General features: G+C 39.3%; 6 protein-coding genes across 11 annotated transcripts in view; 5 read left to right on the plus strand and 1 right to left on the minus strand.

The window, feature by feature from the left end:
• The window catches only part of LOC133840740 (cyclic nucleotide-gated cation channel beta-3), an 83,332-nt gene that overhangs the window by 47,041 nt on the left and 17,532 nt on the right, over positions 1 to 18,759 (minus strand). For all 6 annotated transcript variants that reach the window (XM_062272779.1, XM_062272778.1, XM_062272776.1 and 3 more), the window contains exon 2: positions 3,122 to 3,540. In XM_062272779.1, the coding sequence (XP_062128763.1) occupies positions 3,122 to 3,347 (226 nt within the window). In that variant the 5' untranslated portion in view covers positions 3,348 to 3,540. The remainder of the gene's footprint in view (positions 1 to 3,121; positions 3,541 to 18,759) is intronic.
• On the plus strand, positions 6,547 to 7,287 carry LOC133843264 (uncharacterized). Its single transcript, XM_062276723.1, has 2 exons — positions 6,547 to 6,705; positions 6,767 to 7,287. Exons 1-2 carry the CDS (start codon positions 6,655 to 6,657, stop codon positions 7,205 to 7,207), a joined length of 492 nt encoding a protein of 163 aa, XP_062132707.1. The 5' UTR covers positions 6,547 to 6,654; the 3' UTR covers positions 7,208 to 7,287.
• Positions 7,368 to 7,945, plus strand: LOC133843265 (uncharacterized). The gene is made up of 2 exons (XM_062276724.1): positions 7,368 to 7,545; positions 7,669 to 7,945. Exons 1-2 carry the CDS (start codon positions 7,368 to 7,370, stop codon positions 7,809 to 7,811), a joined length of 321 nt encoding a protein of 106 aa, XP_062132708.1. The 3' UTR covers positions 7,812 to 7,945.
• Positions 8,340 to 8,949, plus strand: LOC133843266 (uncharacterized). Its single transcript, XM_062276725.1, has one exon. It carries the CDS (start codon positions 8,598 to 8,600, stop codon positions 8,844 to 8,846), a length of 249 nt encoding a protein of 82 aa, XP_062132709.1. The 5' UTR covers positions 8,340 to 8,597; the 3' UTR covers positions 8,847 to 8,949.
• Positions 9,401 to 10,059, plus strand: LOC133844288 (calmodulin-like). Its single transcript, XM_062278206.1, has one exon. The coding sequence runs from the start codon at positions 9,512 to 9,514 to the stop codon at positions 9,953 to 9,955; it is 444 nt and encodes a 147-aa protein (XP_062134190.1). The 5' UTR covers positions 9,401 to 9,511; the 3' UTR covers positions 9,956 to 10,059.
• LOC133841876 (uncharacterized) lies at positions 15,656 to 16,411 on the plus strand. Its single transcript, XM_062274665.1, has 2 exons — positions 15,656 to 15,821; positions 15,875 to 16,411. Exons 1-2 carry the CDS (start codon positions 15,768 to 15,770, stop codon positions 16,331 to 16,333), a joined length of 513 nt encoding a protein of 170 aa, XP_062130649.1. The 5' UTR covers positions 15,656 to 15,767; the 3' UTR covers positions 16,334 to 16,411.

Below are 18,759 nucleotides of genomic sequence, written 5' to 3' on the forward strand. Positions count from 1 at the left end.
CATACGCCATGTTGACCCGCATTTTATGTATCACTGTTGTCCGACAAATTACGTTCATTTGCTTACGAATATGTGGCCAACAAATGGAATGCGACAACTACAACAATCGTTTCATATAAATCTCATTTGTCGATGCAAGTCGAGGCGAGGCGAGTTCGGGGCGGGACAAGTTGAGGCTTTGTCTGATTCGTTGCTCGTTAGGAGCACAAATGGTAAACGAAATGCGGATTTATGGGACGCACAATGATAAATTGAATTTCACTCAAAATTAACTGTAAGCCAAAGTGAACGTGCCACACCGCAATCAACAACAACAGCAGCAATACAGCAGCAGCAACAACTTGGAAGAAAAATGGTCGCAACATATGCGGCCTATAAAATGTGACAAGCAAACCGCAAAACAACCTACGGAGTTTGGCTTTTGCTAAGACAACGCTTTGCCTTTGTACAAATGTATTCACACACACAGACAGATAGATATATTTATATATTGTGTATAAAGATCTATGTGTGTGTGCGGCGACCACAAGGCAACAACTTACTGTGCACCAGCCTGACTGGCAATGAAATTAGAGCGAGACTGAGGCTGAGGATGAAGCTGAAACTGAGGCTGAGCTCCTTGTCCTGGCAATTGTCTAAGCATATTTGTCATTTGATTGATTTATTTTGCTTGCCATTCAAAAGACACTCAGCACACAGCACACACTACACAGCACTACAAACTCTCTGGCAACAGGCAACTTGCGACATGCGACAGGCCACAGGCCCAAACTGACTTGTGGCTCAATTGTGACAGACAGCCGAGGACCCAAGCTGCAGAAACAGATACAGAGTAGTGTGCCAGGATATACAGGATATACAGTATAAAGTATGGCAGTCTACCTACTGCGCAAAGTAGCCCCAGCTAAGGCGCTTTGTCAAATCACAGCAGCGTTCACACATCACGTAACACGTGAGATTGAGAGGATGCCCAAAGAAAGGATACGCTGCAGATAGGCAGTGTCGCCTTTAATCAATTGCAATCATTTAAAATGTACGAGAATTTATGTATATAGATATATATGGTAAATTTACCAAAAAGACCAATACTTTATTGAAATTCGTATATACGTAACTCTAGTTTATTATATATATTAAAGATCAAAATTGTACCTTTAAACGTATTGAAATTGAGAGTAAATATGTAATTCTTTAAAATGTATTTGAACGTATATGAACAAATTTACTCAGAAGAAGAATTTTTCAATAAAAGTTGTTTATATATAACTTTAGGTTATTATGAAATACATATATTTTGATTTAGATTATTTTTATGTATGTGTTATAGCTTTAAATCAATTGAATTAGGAGAAAATATATTAAATCGGCCTATTGGAAGACCAATTCTTAATTGAAATTTGTTTATATATATACATATTTTTAGAATAGCTGAATATATACATTTTATCAAATACATAAACTTTAGAAGTCAAACTTGTAGCTTAAAATTGATTGCAATTGAATATGAAGAATGTTTTACTATATATTTGTGGCAAATGTTATGCCGATTTAAAGACCAATTCTTCATTAAAATTATTTTCTTCATAACATTAGATTGTTATATAACTAATAATTTAAAGTTGCAGCTTTCAATCAATTCTTCATGAAAAGCTAGTTTGATTAGTTTGATTTAGATTTTTATTGTGTGTATAAAAACAAAGGAGATTTAATTAAGAGCGAATAATTATGGAAACTATATTTAGAACCATCTGAAGTTTAACTTCGTTTGGTCTGCTTCTGATTTGAAGAGCAGTTCTTCGTATGTATTCCTTCTTTTAATATTCCTCATATATTCTATGCTTGATAAGTGAAAGTTAAGTCTGAATTTGAATACATTATGTGCAAAGTTTGCATGTGTTATATTATTATAAGAAATATCTGCAAGTTGAACCTTCTCAACTTTGCACATATTGTTTAAGTTAAGCACTCGACTTCACTATATAGATCGATTTTCATTAGTTGTAAGCATAGTTTTACTCGACTTAAAAGTTCAAAGATAGATGAACTTTACAACGCGCTCTTTTTATGGTTTGTGCAGGGTATGCTAAGGAAAGGTGAAAGGTGACTGTCGAAACTGTTGCCTTTTCAGAGATTCTCATAACTTAATCCGCTACAGCGATTCGAGCTGAGCGAGCAGTGAGCTGTAAGCCGAGAGCAGAGTGAGCTGTGGGATAACTGCTGATGGCATTAAAGTTGTGCCATTTGCAAGTCATTCAACTGCATTAAATATGCAAATGGAATGTCATCATTTGGCGCACCTTTGACTGCAGTTTCGCTTTTGGCTGGGCTTTGTCTAAGCATTTCTCTTCTGGCCATTATCCCCAATGCCAATCAATGACGAAGAGAAACTTGGAACCTGTTTGCGACCTCCGAACTCCGCCAGATACTCGTATAACATATTTTAAATGCAAAAAAGGTCATTGTGGAGCGTTAAAGAAAGCAGAGGATGAAGTATATAGGGGGAGAATGATATTAAGAGACTGAGGGAAAATGGCCGCAAACAAAGGCAAAAGAGACCAAAAGCGAACTAGCTACAGTTGCTTGTATATGTTTGTGTGTGTTTGAGTGTGTGTGTGTGTGTGTGTGTGTGTGTGTGTGTGTGTGTGTGTGTGTGTGTGTGTGTGTGTGTGTGTGTGTGTGTGTGTGTGTGTGTGTGTGTGTCATTGACACTATAAAACTTGCTAAGCATTAGCTATGGATACATATCTGATAAAGATGCGACAAATGAGAGTTCTACACAAAGAATGCGACAGCATGCAGAGCAGTGTGGGAATACTCGGGGGTGGTAAGGGGTGAGTGAGGTGGTGGGGGGTGAGGGGTGTGTGGAGGGCCAGTTCACAAAGTTTAGTTTGCCAATAGTGGATTTTGGACTACGTGGTTTCTGATTCTGATTTTTGCTGCTTGTGCTTTTGGGTGGAAAGATGACTACAAAAAGTACTTAAACAATTTCTTTTTTATATTCTTTGCTTAGGATGAGGGCTGGCAACTATATAAATATATTTATATATATATAGTCTATATATAGAGGGAGTGAGTTGGGTGGTTGGTAAATGAAAATTGTGTGAGCACACGCTTCACCTACCTGTTGAATAGAGGGCCACAGCCGCGGCGTCGTTGTTGTTGCCAATGCAGCCGCCATAGGAGAAATGATGGCTGGTCGAGCCGGTGCCGGAGACAACGGCTATTTCATCCAGCTCATGTCCTGGCGATGTGCCGGCGGATACCAGACGCGTTGACGATGTGGCCGAGTTGCCCTGCGAGTTCTTGCGTCCACGTAACGAGAGCACCAGTCTTTTGGCTGTGGACATGCCCACAGCACCGGATGCTTGCGCCTCCTCCTTCTCCTTCTTTTTTGCACTCACAACCTGCTTGTTGCTTGTTGTACCTTACTTGCTTGCTGACTGGCTGACTTGCTTCTGTTGTTGTAGTTGTTGTTGTGTCGTATATTATGTCCTTGAGGCGCTTTTGAGATGGCTGAATGCTTGACTGCCTGCTGGCGCTCTGCAAATGCAATGAGAAATTGAAATGGAAATGAAAAACTTTTTCAACTTTTTCAATATTTGCTAAGCGAAACGAACGAACGAACGAGCCAAGCGAGCGAGCAACAATACTATATCTAGGAGGAGTCCTGCTATTTATATCCTTAATAATTTAGCAGAGCTTCAAAGAAATATGTTAATTTTGGTACGACGATGCGACTGAGCTTGGGAATTTTCATTTTTATGCGTCGTCGCTGAATGTCGAGTGCGCCACTGAACAGCACAATCTTAAATTATGCAAATGCTTGCAATCAACGCTTAAGCATTTGCCAGCAACAGCAACAGCAACGGCAACAGCAACAAAACACAACAAAGACGACAACAGAATAAAAGAGAGAGAGAACGAAACCGAGCACACACACAAAATGATTGCGACATGAAAAATATGCCCGCAATATTAGCATACAAGAGTTCGGTATCAGCTGCGCGAGAGTTGCGAGAGCCGAAAGGAGAGCCGCCTGCAGGAAGTGCGGGAATCTGGCCAGCCAACACAGTCAGCATACAGCAGCAAAGAGCCACCAGCCGCCAGCCACATACAAAGCCGCTTAGGCACACACACACACACACACACACACACACAAGCACACATCACTCGTATACAGAAAAATAGGCAACAAATGGTATACCCGAAAATAAATAAAAAGCAAGCAAGCAACTGTCAGCTTGTCAGTCACACGGTCCCCAGCTCGAACAGTCGAGTTGCCTTATCAATTTAATATTTAATAAGCCGTGCGACGCATAAAGAAATGCCAAAAAGGAAAAAAAAAACGAGAGGAACCAACACGAAATTCATTTGAGTGTAAAGTTGATAACATGATGCCGCATGCCACATGCCACATGCAAGCTCAATGCAAAATTTAGAGATTCCGATAACGATTACCATTTTCCGATTACGATTACTTCCGTAAGCGCAAACAAACCCCCCAGACTATAGTGCGTATACGCAATATATATATAATATGAAAATGTTTATATTAGCTTGACGCGTTCACGTTGTTTGACTTTAAATTGGCATGACTTTAAACTCCTAGCCTAATGTGCTTGCCTCTTACACCCGCACACACACACACACACACACACACACACACACACATGTGCCACTTGACATTCGTACGTGACGAATAACAAATTTGAGAGATTTGCTGCACTTTGATTGAATGTTGGCGTCGCTAAGCCGCAGAGAGCCCAAAGCCAAATATGATTTATGAGCCACACCACACACCATATTGTACTCTATATATGTATATGGGATGCTTTCCTAATTTGTGGGCGTGGCCGGGAGAGATAGAGGCAGTCTGTTGCCGCAGTGCATCATAATGCTTATGGATCAAGTTATTGCATATCCGATTTCGATGGCATGCAAACTTTTCGCATTGCCAAAGAAAAAGTGATAAAAAATTATAATGTACAGGAACAGATCCTATGTATGTGTGTGTGTGTGTGTGTGTGTGTTACCTGGCCAAAGCCAAAAGGCAATCAAGTGTTGCCAAAACTATGCAAACATGAAAATTGCCAAAAGCTACCCAATGCAACCAGCTTTCAAATACAAAACCCAAGTTGAGACAGCCAGAGACAGGTATACAAAACCAGAGAGCAAGAGAGAAAGAGAGAGTGAGCGAAAGCGAGAGGTGAGCAAGAGGTGAGAGCATAGCAGATTGCGGACAATTGTTTGCGTTGTGCAAGTGTCAACAGCATTTGCAATTCCGTTAAATTTTTACCTCTTTGGGGTTTGTCAACGCTTCGCTGGCTTGCTGTTCTTGCATACCCTGTAATTTGATCGCACTTGCAGTTGCATGCATTTGTCAGCGACTTGCCTCTATGCACATCTAAAACAGAGTATACTCAAGTTCACCTCATTGTATTCTGAGTGCTTTTCAATTTTGTTGTTACACATTGTATGTGTGTATTTGTCTGTCACCGTGTGTGTGTGTGTGTGTGAAAATATGGTAATATTTTTTTTATATATTTTTTTTCGTTCTCTTTTTTTATGGCTCCTATTTTACTATGTGTGCCCTGTGGCAGCAGCTGGAATACGAGTGTGGCTATAAAAAGCGCTTATATTTATTTCAATATGCATTTCAATTGAAAGTTTAGTCAATATTATTACTATTGCAGCGCTTATGTGGCCCGCGGGCCTTCGATAGGGCTTTCCAATTGCCGATGCAAATGCAAATGCAATTCAATACAATTGAATTGAATCGCATTCAATTTTCCCATTTCACAATTTTCACAATTTTTTGACTGTCAACATTGGCATTGCGTTCAGTTTTTTCGCATTTCTGCCACTTGGCTAATTAAAGCATATCTTTTATAGAGGATGGGGAGGGGAGAGGAGGGGAGGAATGTGACTCCAATTGCGAGTGTCGAGCATCAAAATGATGGTCAGCATTTGTCCATCTCTTGTGACAGCGGCGACTAAAAAATGAAGCGCCATCAATCTCGCGGCTGACATCAGCAGCAGCACCAGAGGAAGAGACAAGAGGAAGGCGACAGCGATGTTCGAGCATAGAGAGAAAAAGGCAACTAATTACTGAGCTGATGACAGTGGCTCAGCTGGAAGGGTTTCGGTTTTCGCAGATTAAGCTTCTGATATTCTAAGCCAACACACAAAAAATGCGAAAAGGAAACTTGACAAATGCCGCTGTCTAAATACCCTTTTTTTATACTTAATGCAAACTTGACAAATTTGTTCATCTTGTCAGGTTAGGGTACTTTTTTTTAAAGAGTAATAAACCACGTATCAGATTATGCCAAGTGCACATTTTTCAGTGGACTGTAACCACATCTAAGGAACTGACAAATTCCCAAGCTAATGGAGCGCCATTTTGCTCAGTTCGCATCCTAATTACATTTCCCGTTCATTTCTAATTGTGCCACGAAACTTATTTGCTTAAACAACTGTTTCATTTCTATAAAAATTCAATTTCAATAATTCTCAAACTTTTATTGCTGGGAGAGCATTGACTTCTAAGTTAGAAATATGTGTTTTAAAACTTTAACGTTTCAGTAAACACTTAAACATTAAACACAAACAAAAGTATACAAAAAAATATAATTTGTGTTTTATTCTAGCAATATGAGTATTAATTTAGTTTTCCTGATCTGTTTGAGCTTACTAATTACATTGGTAAGTGCTGAATTAAGCCAGTATTCACCTTTACAATATGGTTTGTGGTTTTCTTTCACAGTCACAAGTACATTACATTAATGCCAGAAGTCTGGCCACTAATGTCAATTTAACAGACCAAAATAATGCCAACAGAGTAAATAGTACTGAACAGCAAAACAAGAACAATCAAACTAAATCCCTGGCGATATTCAAACCGATATCGAGCAATGCATTAACTCACATTGTGCGGCAGAAGCGAGAGCCTGATGTAAATTTGGCTGTTGACTTCAATACGATGCATCAACATTGCGATCTGGATCAAAATCGAGTGTCTGTTATCATCGATATGTTAATGAATCATTGCATTGAAGTCTATAACAAGCGATTCGAGAGCGAGGGATATTATCGCCTCTACAAAACCTTTCAGCTGGAGGCGTTCTTCTTTGGCCAGTATTATGAGCGCATTAAACGCTTCGAGATTAATCCGCATTCTTGGGACTACTCGGAAGCTTACATATAGATGTATATATTCAAATAAATTACTTAGCAGGCTGTGATATTTCTGCGTAGAATTGTGAAATAATAAGTGTTTCAAAAATAGTGATGTAGTTCCTTTCAGATATAGTATTGTAATAAGTTTGGGTTTTAGCTTGCTGCAAAATTTTGTAAGTGTAATTATTATGGATCTTTCATCAGAGGAACTACAGGAGTTTGAGCGCGCATACCATATGATAGACAAAGATGGAGTCGGTTCCTTTACGAGTAAAGATTTGGGTATTTTTATGCGTAGTCTGGGCATGAAACCGATTGAGGGCGATTTGCAGTCGATGATCAATGAAATTGATTTGGATGGCAATGGTGCGGTTGAATTTTCCGAGTTCACCCTCGCAATGTCAATCAAAATGTGTCAAATGCCCAATGACGATCAGCTTCGCGAAACCTTTCGAGTCTTTGACAAAGATAACAATGGCTTTATTACAGCAGGTCAAATTCGTGGTGTATTCCTAGAGCTCAATACGAATCTGAACGACGAAGAGATTGATGAAATCTTACGTGAAGCAGACAAGGATGATGATGGAGTGGTCAGCTTGGAAGATTTCTCCAAAATGATGTACACTAGATGAAAGAGTAGCAAAATTCAGATCCAGATCCAGAATAACTCAAAGTACGCGTAATGATGAGAAAATAACAAAATTAAAAAGTATTAAACATTAAAATATGAAGTTGATAATAAGATTTATTAAAATGTGCAGATTCTTCTAATTTCAATCGTTTATTTTTAATACTTGACAATTTGACCGCTAATACATATATCAATAAACAAAATGCTTAAGTTTATCAATTATTATCGATCAATATTACAATTATTTCATGGCATAATAATCAAAACAGTTGTGTTTACAAAATTTTATAGAAAAATGAATTCTGACGTTTGAGAATAAAAATTTGTATCTAGCTAGCATAGCCTTAAAACAGCCATAAGATTTTATTATCACTTGTAAATTTCAGTAAACACTTTTATGTTAATAATTACGATTAATATTTGAAAAAGATTCTTTTGGTTCAACTATGAAATTGCACGTGAATTTCGTATACCCGATCCTAATGATCGTCCTTTTTTACGCTGGTGAGTAACAAAGCCCGACAAAATCTTCTTGTATATATTGATTTTTTTTTTATAGATAAATTTGCAATGCTGTAATGCAAGAAATCTGGGTAGTATTGCCGAGGTGGCAGACAACATTAAATCGAATTCAACAAATCAACAAAATGCCACCATTGTTGCTGAAAGTTCGGATAAACAAAATAATACCGCTGTAACCCAATCAAAGTCATCGGAGACATCGCGCCCAGTGTCGAACACTGCATTAACTCACATCTTGCGCAAGAAACGCGAGACTGAACCCGTAATGCCCTTCGATTACGATACCATGCACTTGGGGTGCGATATGGATCAGGGTGGCCTAATCAATATTATTGCCGCATTTCCGAATCATTGCATTTGGGTTTGGAACAATCGATTCGTGCACGAAGGTTACTATCGCGTCTTTAAGACCTATCAGTTAGAGGCCTTCTTCTTTGGCCAATATTATGAGCGCTTACGTCGATTCGAGGTAGATCCGCACACCTGGGACTACAGTTCAATTGGTAAATGGTAAAATTGTCTTTCTTTGCGTGGCGAATTGAATAAAATTAATTTATTTGCCGAGCAGATTCTGCTCAAATCTATCTTAAATAATAAATGTAATATTGTTAAGGCAAGATTGTGTTTCATTAAAACCCAACTAAATGAGAGGACAATGATACGTCAATTTGAGACAGGAATTTCCTAATTTATGTCAGTGTATATATTTGCAAGACCGCGGTATTATCATGAAATATACCTAAATCAATATTTCGTATATCGATATACTACCAATATATACCATAGATAACAAAATATACCAGATTGTTAATCCGTTATGCATAAAAGTAAAACAGTGCGGTATTATCTGAGAAATATACCAAATTAATATTCGAAAAATAATGGAATGAACTAAAAGTATTTCGTATATCGATATACTATCAACAATATACCACAGAGTACAAAATAAACCATATTGTAGATTATCTTCACACTCGTTTCGAGTTGTCAAAAGTTCTAAAAATTTAAGGATATCAAAGAACAAAGCAGGCGGGTAATAGAGACTTTCCGATACTCATCCAGAAAAATGGCAGTTTTTCCCAAAATACAAACACATTTCATACTATTACGATAATTTTTTTAATTTTGACTGTTTCGTATAAAATTTTACATAAATAAACTAAATTTGAAGTATTAGAAATGGAATTAAATGATCATGAACGCGAGTCCTTTGAATGGGCATTCTCCTTGCTAACCGACGATAAATCTAGCTACATTACCCAAAAGGAACTCGTTGGGTTTTTACAAGCTTTGGGGAAGACGGCAAACGAAAGTCAGATGAACGCCATGATCAACGAGGTGGACGAGGATGGTAATGGATTCATCGATTTCAAAGAGTTCGTCACCGCCTTGTCGCGAAAACTGAGTGGAAATCTAGATGATGACGAAATACGCGATACATTTCGGGTGTATGACAAGGATAACACCGGTTTCATTTCCGCCGACCAGGTGAAGACCGTATTCTTCGATTTGGATCAGCCGATAGCAGACGATGAGATTGATGAAATGATACGAACCTATGATAGCGATGGGGATGGAATGCTGAGCTACGATGAATTTGTCGAAATGATGACAACCCGTTAGGCAATGATTTTTAAGCTCAAATCTCATTCAATTAAATAACCAATTTGATTTCATCCTTTGTGTGCATTTAATTTTCGAGCATAATGCAAATTTGTTGCTTATCATTGTGTATCGAAATCATTTAAAATTTCCATCGGCTTCCGTTGTGAATTGAGCTTTGAAATTTGCCAAAGTAGACGCATATTTCACGCTTTTTCATTGTTTAGTGCATGATTTATTACTGCCTGCTCAAACGTCATGATAAATGTGTACTCGAAAGCTGTCACATCAATTTATTATATTCGATTTAACACAAGGAGAAAAAACGAAGCTAGCAGATTAATAAATATCTATTTAATTTGAATTTGTGCCCCGAGGCCTGAAATAAATTATCGACCTGCGATTGAGAGCGATTTTTACGAGTATCTTTAAATGTACTTTAGGTTTTACAAGCACTAAATTCCGTTTTTAACTTTTAATTTTAGTTGGGATTATGCATTTTTAAAGTCTTTAGCATAAAGTTCTTGCTGTTAATTTTTTGCTCTATAATAAAATCGCGATTTAATGCAATTGAAATATTTTATAGTTCTGTTTCAGTTTCGTCCAGCATAGAGTGTGATTTATTGAAGCGATTCGTTTTGAGGCACGTGGCATGCAACGCCGAGCGCATTGGGGCAACTGCCACGCACCTGTATTGTAATTGTAAATGCAAATACAAGCACACAATATGTATATGTATGTGTTGTGTATATATGTGTGTACATAAATGGAATGGGAACCGCAGTTGCAATTGCGTTACAGTCGTTACATTTTAACGGCGAAACATTAAAAAAGAAATTGTTAAATTGCAGCGTAATTTCAATGTTGCAACTTTACTATGCAGCGCAAAATATTGCATGTTTATGCAAGCGTATGAAATGGTTACCAATATGATTCTACTACAATATAGTTTGCTATTTTTGCCGCACACAATTTAGAGGATTTCAATGGGGCAAACAGCAGAAGCCGAAGCAGAGGCAGAGCAAACTAACTGACGTGCCACACATATTGTTGCAACTGGCTGGCCGCACAAATATTTAATTGTGCCCTGCTTTGGTGTTTTGTTAATTCTATTACAGTAACTATTTTCCACCCCTTTACTCGCCAGACCCCACACACACACACACACACACACACACACACACACACACACACACACACACACACACACACACACACACACACACACACACATAAACACACTCTCAGACACAGTTGCCACAGATGCATCACCTGCTCGTCGACCCCGTTGCTGGTGGCTTTGACACGCAACAACTAACCCAACTAACCAACTATCCAGCCACCCGAAACCCAAACTATATCAGGCCAAACTTTATTCCCTTATTTTCTCTCTCTCTCTCTTTCTCTCTGTCTCTCTCGCTTACTCTCTTGGGTTCTCTGTCGTCCTTTTGCTCTCAATCTTGAATGCCGATTCGCTCAGCTCTGAACTGGCAAACGTTGCGCACGAGTTGCAATTTATAACTGCACAGACGTGCATATCCTCACACACTCATACTCTCACACACACTCACACATACACTTACTCATCACACACACACACTTGCATACAATAGCCGGCAGCACATAAACATTTTTGTTAGCTGCGCTTTAGTTCAACGCTGCTTCGCCTTTGTGTCGAGGCGCCAGCATCCGCGTTCTCATTCTCCACCAACATCCAACATCCACGTTTGGGATGCACTGTGCCCGCATCCGTGCTCACACACATTCCGTGTTCCATGTCCTGCCCGGACTGCTGCTGCTATTATAGTTTTTGTGATCCGACGGAGCGCAAATAAACAAAAGGTTTGCCTCGTGCAAAAAGCAAAACAAAATGAAATACAGCTACAAAAAAAGAATGGCGAATTTAAATGCACGCAAAGAGCATACCCGACTGTCAAATACCCTACAATACTTGGTAGTAGTACAAAGCCATAGAATATCACAACTTGAGAACTATCGATAGTTCTGACGGTACAATAGTACTATGACTACTATCGCTAGTACTATCGGTACAATAATTCTATCGGTAATATAGTACTATGGTTAGGTTAGGTGTTGTCAAGTAGTCATCAATAGTTACATATATCGAAAGCACTTGACCTCTAGACGGAATCCGTGAATTTGTAGCGTCATTTTGTTAATAAAGTCATTGAGCAAATATATTCTAAATACAAATTTTATATACAAATTTTTTAAATATCACTAATTTAATTTACAATTGAAGTCCTATGTTATGCTTTCGTATTTTATGTTTACCAACTCATAAAAAAGCCTTTTTTACCAATAACTATAAACTGCTTTCCTTGATTTCGAATATCGATAGTACTTTATGTTACCTCTACTTTCTACACCTAGTCGAAACAATTCTCCCCACGACCAGCACAATTCCAGGGTAGACAAAAGAAAGGCAAGTGTGAGCTGCCTAGCGCCTAAGCACTTGGAGTGCAGCATCTTTAGCTGGCAGCAAATGTTGCTGACGCAGGCCAAAATATGTGCTATCCTGGCAGATTTAGGCATTTGCAACCGGCTTGTTGTGGCAAGCAAGCAGGCAAGCCAACAACTGCAACTGCAAGAGGCAAATAAAAACAAGTAAACTGGAGGTTTGCCGAGATTATTAATCAATGGCCAGCCAGCCAGCCAGCGAGCAAGAAAGATTGGCAACGAGAAACGAGAGCACTACATACAAGAATGTAGTGTGCAGTCAACTAAGGAGATTTGTTTGGTTGCTACACATGTTGTAAAATTGAAGTGGCAAGCGGACAACAGCAAACGGCCTGCCTTTGACCGCCTTCAACTTAATTGAATGCAAAATTAACTGTTAAGCCATTTACCGCCGCCTGCTGCTGCTGCTGCTGCTGTCTGTTACTTACTTACCACGCTGGACGTGCAACGTGCAACGTGCTTTAGATGCCAACACAGTGACCACAAACAACATAAACAGAACACACACACACACACAGTGGTGTGCATTGTATTGCCGTTTAATTGAAATTTACTTAAAGTCTGCTGCATTCGCTTAATGAAGTTGCATTTCAACGCAATGTACAACAAAATAATTTTCCCATAAATTTTAGACGACACAAAATGAAAAATTCAATTTGCTGCCTCTGTGTGTGTGTGTGTGTGTGTGTGTGTGTGCGTGTTTGGATTTTATCAGCAGGCCTGGTCTGTGGCTGTGGCTGTATGTGTGGTTACAGTGCCCGTTCAGGCTGCTTCTGACAGCTGCCTTCCTCCCCTTCCGGCCCCCTGTTCAGCTTTCGCCAGCCATCAGGCGTGTCAAAACAATTGTCATTCATTCCCAGCTTGTCTGTAGCTCGCTCCAACTCCAACTCCAACTCGAGCCACGGCTCCCATCTCCAATGCATGGTATGCCTTTGCAATTATGGCCCAGTGACATGTGTTAACAGCCAGCAGCCAGCGGGCAGTAGCCAGGGGAGTACAAGGAATGAGCAGGAGGACGGGTACGGGAACGAGAGCGAGGACTCATTGCAATGCGTTTAACATTTCCGTACAGATATTTTGCCCATTTCCTGCAGCCTTTTCAGGCGCTCGACGCCGTCTCCTCGCTTGCAGGCGCTCTTTTCGGCATGTTGCGTATACGCCGCGTTTTATCGCATCTGAAATCAATATCAATAGCCCAGGGGAGGCAATGGTTATGAGTGCTGTGCTGTGCGCTGTGCTGTCTGGTGTCTGCTGTATGCTGTTAGCGAACCTGACGCCTTGATTACTGCTGTCATATTATTTTCACACTTGAAATGTGCTGCCATATCCCGTATACAGAAGATATATATGGTATATCGATCTGCAAGCTGGTCATTATCAATGCTAGCCATTATGTGCCACTTGGCTGTCACTTTACATGCTCCTCATCGGCCGTGTGGCTTTTCTAATATCCTAGTATCCTTGTCGCTTGTCGCCTGTCGTCGTTCGTCTCTTGACTGTCGCCCTGTCGCCTTGTCATTGCACTCTTACCATGCACCATCCCGCTGTCCGCCCATCAATTGCTTTCGCTATTCCATTTTTTGCTTTTGCTTTTACTGTGCTTCTTTCAGTTCACTTCTTTCTTGTTGTCTCGCCACATGGCGTGGGTAATTGATGCCGCATCGAGCTGTGCGGGTCTGCGTGTGTGTGTGTGTGTGTGTGTGTGCTGGGTGTGCGGGGTGTGCGGGTGTGTTGTTTGTTATCAATTTTCGCCTGGTAAACATGTTGGCCATAACTTGCAAGTGCACATCGTTTGGATCGGCTAAAACTTCGTTTAACTTTACTAGCATATAAACCAAACATGGCCAGCATATAAATATAGACACACACACACACACAGCCTACATACACACCAGAGAACGGCTTCGGGTGAATGACAAAAATTCATACGCGCTCAACAACCGAATAATCACACTGTTCGGATCAGCCGATCAAACTTGCATGCGCTCACATTTTCGTTGTAGATTTTAAATCCACTCGGGTGCGAGCGATTTTTTGTTTCACTCCAAATTATTCGGCTCGTGTTCAGCATAATGATTTCGGGCGCTACTCATTCGGTTCAACAATCAATTTTTTGAACAAGAATAGCAATCAACTCACAAAAATCAACTCGTATGATTTTACTCATGCGCGCAGCAAACGGTACTTTTTCTGCACAGATGAAATGTGCGAAGACAAAAAAAACAAGCAACAACAACAAGCTTCAAGAAGCTCGCATAGAAATTGTTATTGTACATGCATTCGTAATGCTCACTTCGTGTCGTCTTGTCGCTAATCGTTTACTCATAAACGATCAACTCGAATTGATCCGAATCATGATACAATAACACAAGGTAGTCTCGTCGGAAAAGCTGCCCCTTATCGACAGTAGAGCTTTGCGATTAACCCTTCAATTGCGCATAGGGTTTAATTGTTCCACTATATTAAAAAGAGTTGAAATGTTTTTTATAATTTAATTTTTAATAGTTTAGAAGTTGACAGTAATCGTTATTTTTGTTTTTGATTACTAATTATTTTGTTCAGGTTCTTAATTCTATCATAAAGTTCAAATATATATATAATATAATTGCAATCTGACATTTTTGTCTTGCGCAAGGGTTAATCTTCACAAAAAAAATCGTCCGCGCACAACCTTTCGCTTCAACAAGCACGAGCGCACTGACGATAGTGGCTCGAAGCCGAACGTTAAGGCACGCGACGAGACTACCTTGTGTTATTGTATCATGATCCGAATGATGCTTTCGTCAACACATACTCATTTTTTTGATCGGAATGATGCGTACGGCAAAATAAATTGAAATTCACTCATCACTGTTTTTTATTCAGTGAGTTGAGTTGAATGACAAATTTTGAGCCGAAAACTCAAGATGATCGGAATGATGTGTACAGCAAAATGAGTTGATTTTTACTCATCGCTGTGTTTTGTTCAGTGAGTTGAGTTGATTGGAAAAGTACGCGTATGGTTAAAATCAAGAAAATAGTGATTTTTGCAGTTCTCTGATACACACATATATGGGTAGCTATGTAACAATAGAAACCGCCCACAACCAGCAGCAGCGTTTACAGAATGACAAAAAGTTTCTCACTGAAGTTTTGGGGCACATCCAAGTGCTGGCAGATAATTTCAAAAGTTAATCCCGTTAGGTAATTAACTAAATTTTATGTATGCGGCAGTATATGTAAAATTATTTGCGTTCTGCGCTCATTAGAAACTTTACTCAGATAACATTGACTTTTCAGCTCTCACTTTATTTCAAACTCGAATTTATTGACACCAAATACATTACAGACAGACACAAGTTTTTATTTAATTATGCTGCTTGAAAATGCAGCTTATGGTCTACTTTTGATTCAATTTATTGCATTGGTAAGTACATAACTGCTTAAGTATTCTTCATTGCAATTCTGATTTCATTCCAGTCACATTTGCCATATGGCAATGGCAAAACCCTGGCAGACAACGTCGCAGTGCTAGATGGAACTGAAGCCATGCGAAGCAACTCAACTGTGCAGCCACAAAATGCGACCACAGTGAATACAAATAGCACAGAAATTAAGCAAAGTGTGGATGCTACGATAATACTTTCCACCTCAAAGTCTAAGCATGTGCAGCATATTAGGCGTAGGCGTGAATATGAAGCCGCGATTCCTTACGATTTTCACACAGCGCATATGCCGTGCGATATCGATTCACCTCACATCCTGCGATATATCGAGACGTTTCCCAATCAATGTATTTGGATGGTAAACGTACGATATCAACACGAGAATCTGTATCGTATTTTTAAGCTCTATCAATTGGAAGCGCATTTCTTTGGTCAGTATGCTGAGCGCTTGAAGCGCTACGAAGTTGATCCACATTATTTCATGTATTCATAAATTTGCTTAAACACTAGATAATTTAACATAAATATACAAATAAAATATGCAACCAATTTACTAATTGCATTAACGATCGTTCGATTTCTTTCATTGCTAATGGCCACAATCAATCAAAAAATTGCGCTTTCGTTAAATTCATTTATCCAAAAGCAAATGAGGTGTTTCGCTTAAGTGATTCGGCGAGTGGGTTTTTCATCTGACAATTCGCATAACATTTGTGTAATTTGTAATTTCGTGGATCATCAATCAGCTGTCGGCAGCTGACGATGCTCTGCGATTTCTCTCACAGTCATCCTCCCACACACAAGCACACAACCAGAATGAAATAAAGAAGAAACTTCGAATCAAACTTAACGCATTGATTTATCGATGAGTTGCCAAAATGAAAAGAGCGATAAGAGAATGAGAAACAAAGTCTGAGGCGAGGAAATGGAAAGAAAAGTTTGCCTTCAATCTAATTAGAGGCATTTTAGTGGCCACACCCAAGTGCAGTCTAGTCTCTGCACACGTTTGCATTTTCAACAGCAAGCAGCAAAGCAGCAGCCAGCCATGAAAAATGTTGCCTTTATGGCGTCTTCCTGCTTCCGGTTTCCTGAGACAAACTGCCATCAAGTCAGCGCCGACGTCGACGTCGACGTCTTTCAACCATGTTTTTTGGCATCGCTTGCTGGCCACATAAATTGCATTTTCCTGACCAAGTTGTGCACGAACTTTACTCCCCAAGTCTGCATATCTAATTGCACAATGTGATAATATTACAAAGCCCTGCAATGACTTATGCATTCTAGATTATTCATTTCAGTTTTGTGCTTTCTTTTTTTTTATAAGTTGCTAGTTCTTATATTATGCACATTCCACGTTGTGTAATGCCAACAATGCGTACATCAAATAAGTATTTCAATTCAGCTACGCAATGAACAACATTCGTCGCTGGCCAAAAACGTATACTTAAGGTTTTGAAAATAAGGTTTGACAGACTAAGCTAATACCTGGCATTATCTTCATTGTATTTCTAGTATTGTGTGCGAGTTGAAGCAATTGACTACACTTTTAAAAAATTCTTCTTGGAAAATTAGACTTGAGAGAATTTATTAAGTGGACCTTTTTCATTTTTTCATTTCACTCTGTTCATCGCATTAATATTTCCAAATTTTATATTATAACTATATTTATTATAGTGAACCTTTATTTTAATTAGTATGTTTCATACCAAGTTTATTATATAATTTTGCTCAACTATAGAGCTAAAATATGCTGACATGTCCCTATCAGAAAACTGTTTTAAAATATACTAAAATAAATTCTTAGTTTTAAATATATTTTTATATATTTAATACTCTAAGGTATATTTTGAATGTAGTACTATAATATATCAATGTACCATATATAGCCTTTGGTTTTTTTTAGTATTTTAAGTTATATTAATTAGGTATTTTTTAAGAAATATATAACAATGTTTTGTTTTTATAAAAAAAGGCTCTTATACTTTATTTTTCCCATCAATAAAATATTAACATGCATTCTTCAGTGAATGTTCATGTGAAAAACACGTTGAGTGTTCGGTTAAGCTACCCGATTTGCATACAGTTCATAGTGGGGTATAAAGTTGGTCTCTCTAGGTTCTTGCCCAGACTCCAGGCAACTGGCAACTTTTCCACATGAACAGAGTGAAAAGTTGAAATTGAGTTTTGTTAATGCAGACATACACACACACATACACAGCCAGAGAAAGAGGCGCACGCACGCACACGCATACAAGCACAGTCGGAAAGAGACATATATACACTTGGGAACATTTTTGCGTGCGGCGATAACACAAAGGGAGCAAACCAGGAACTGGAACTGGAGATGGAGATGGAGAAGGAGAAGGAGAAGGAGATGGGGAAAGAGAAGCAGCATCGACGTATTTTCCATCGTAAAAGCCGAACAAACGTCGAGACGCCCTGCAGAAGTCCCAGTGGCAAAGTTTTTGGCGCAGTCAACAACAACATGGAAAGAGTGGGCAGAGGAGGGGGAAGAGGAGCAAGGAGTGCGCCTGGTTGTTGACGACGTAAAATCTAAAGGCGCAGAAGTTGCCGTAAGCGAAGAGGTGCGTCAGACAGACACTTTTGACTAGAATGAAGGATGTAGTGAATCCTTCACTGCACACACAGAGAGAGTGGGAGAGACAATGCGGGCAGCATTTAAAATTTTAATGTCTTTGCAATAAAATTATTGACTCAACTCGGTTCGTTGACTTGGCCCAAGCTCAGCTAAACAACTCCCTCCCTCTCTCATTTTCTCCCTCTCTCTTTCGTTCTCTATCTCTGCTACCAGCTGCTACTGTTTTATAGAGAACGGGGGCGGGGTTTTACAAACTATTCAGATGCTTGGACAAATTGGCCAGGTTGAGCATGCTGCCTTGGCTTGTTATACGTTTTAAT

Source organism: Drosophila sulfurigaster, chromosome 3 (genome assembly GCF_023558435.1).
Source record: "Drosophila sulfurigaster albostrigata strain 15112-1811.04 chromosome 3, ASM2355843v2, whole genome shotgun sequence".
Taxonomy (NCBI): domain Eukaryota; kingdom Metazoa; phylum Arthropoda; class Insecta; order Diptera; family Drosophilidae; genus Drosophila; species Drosophila sulfurigaster.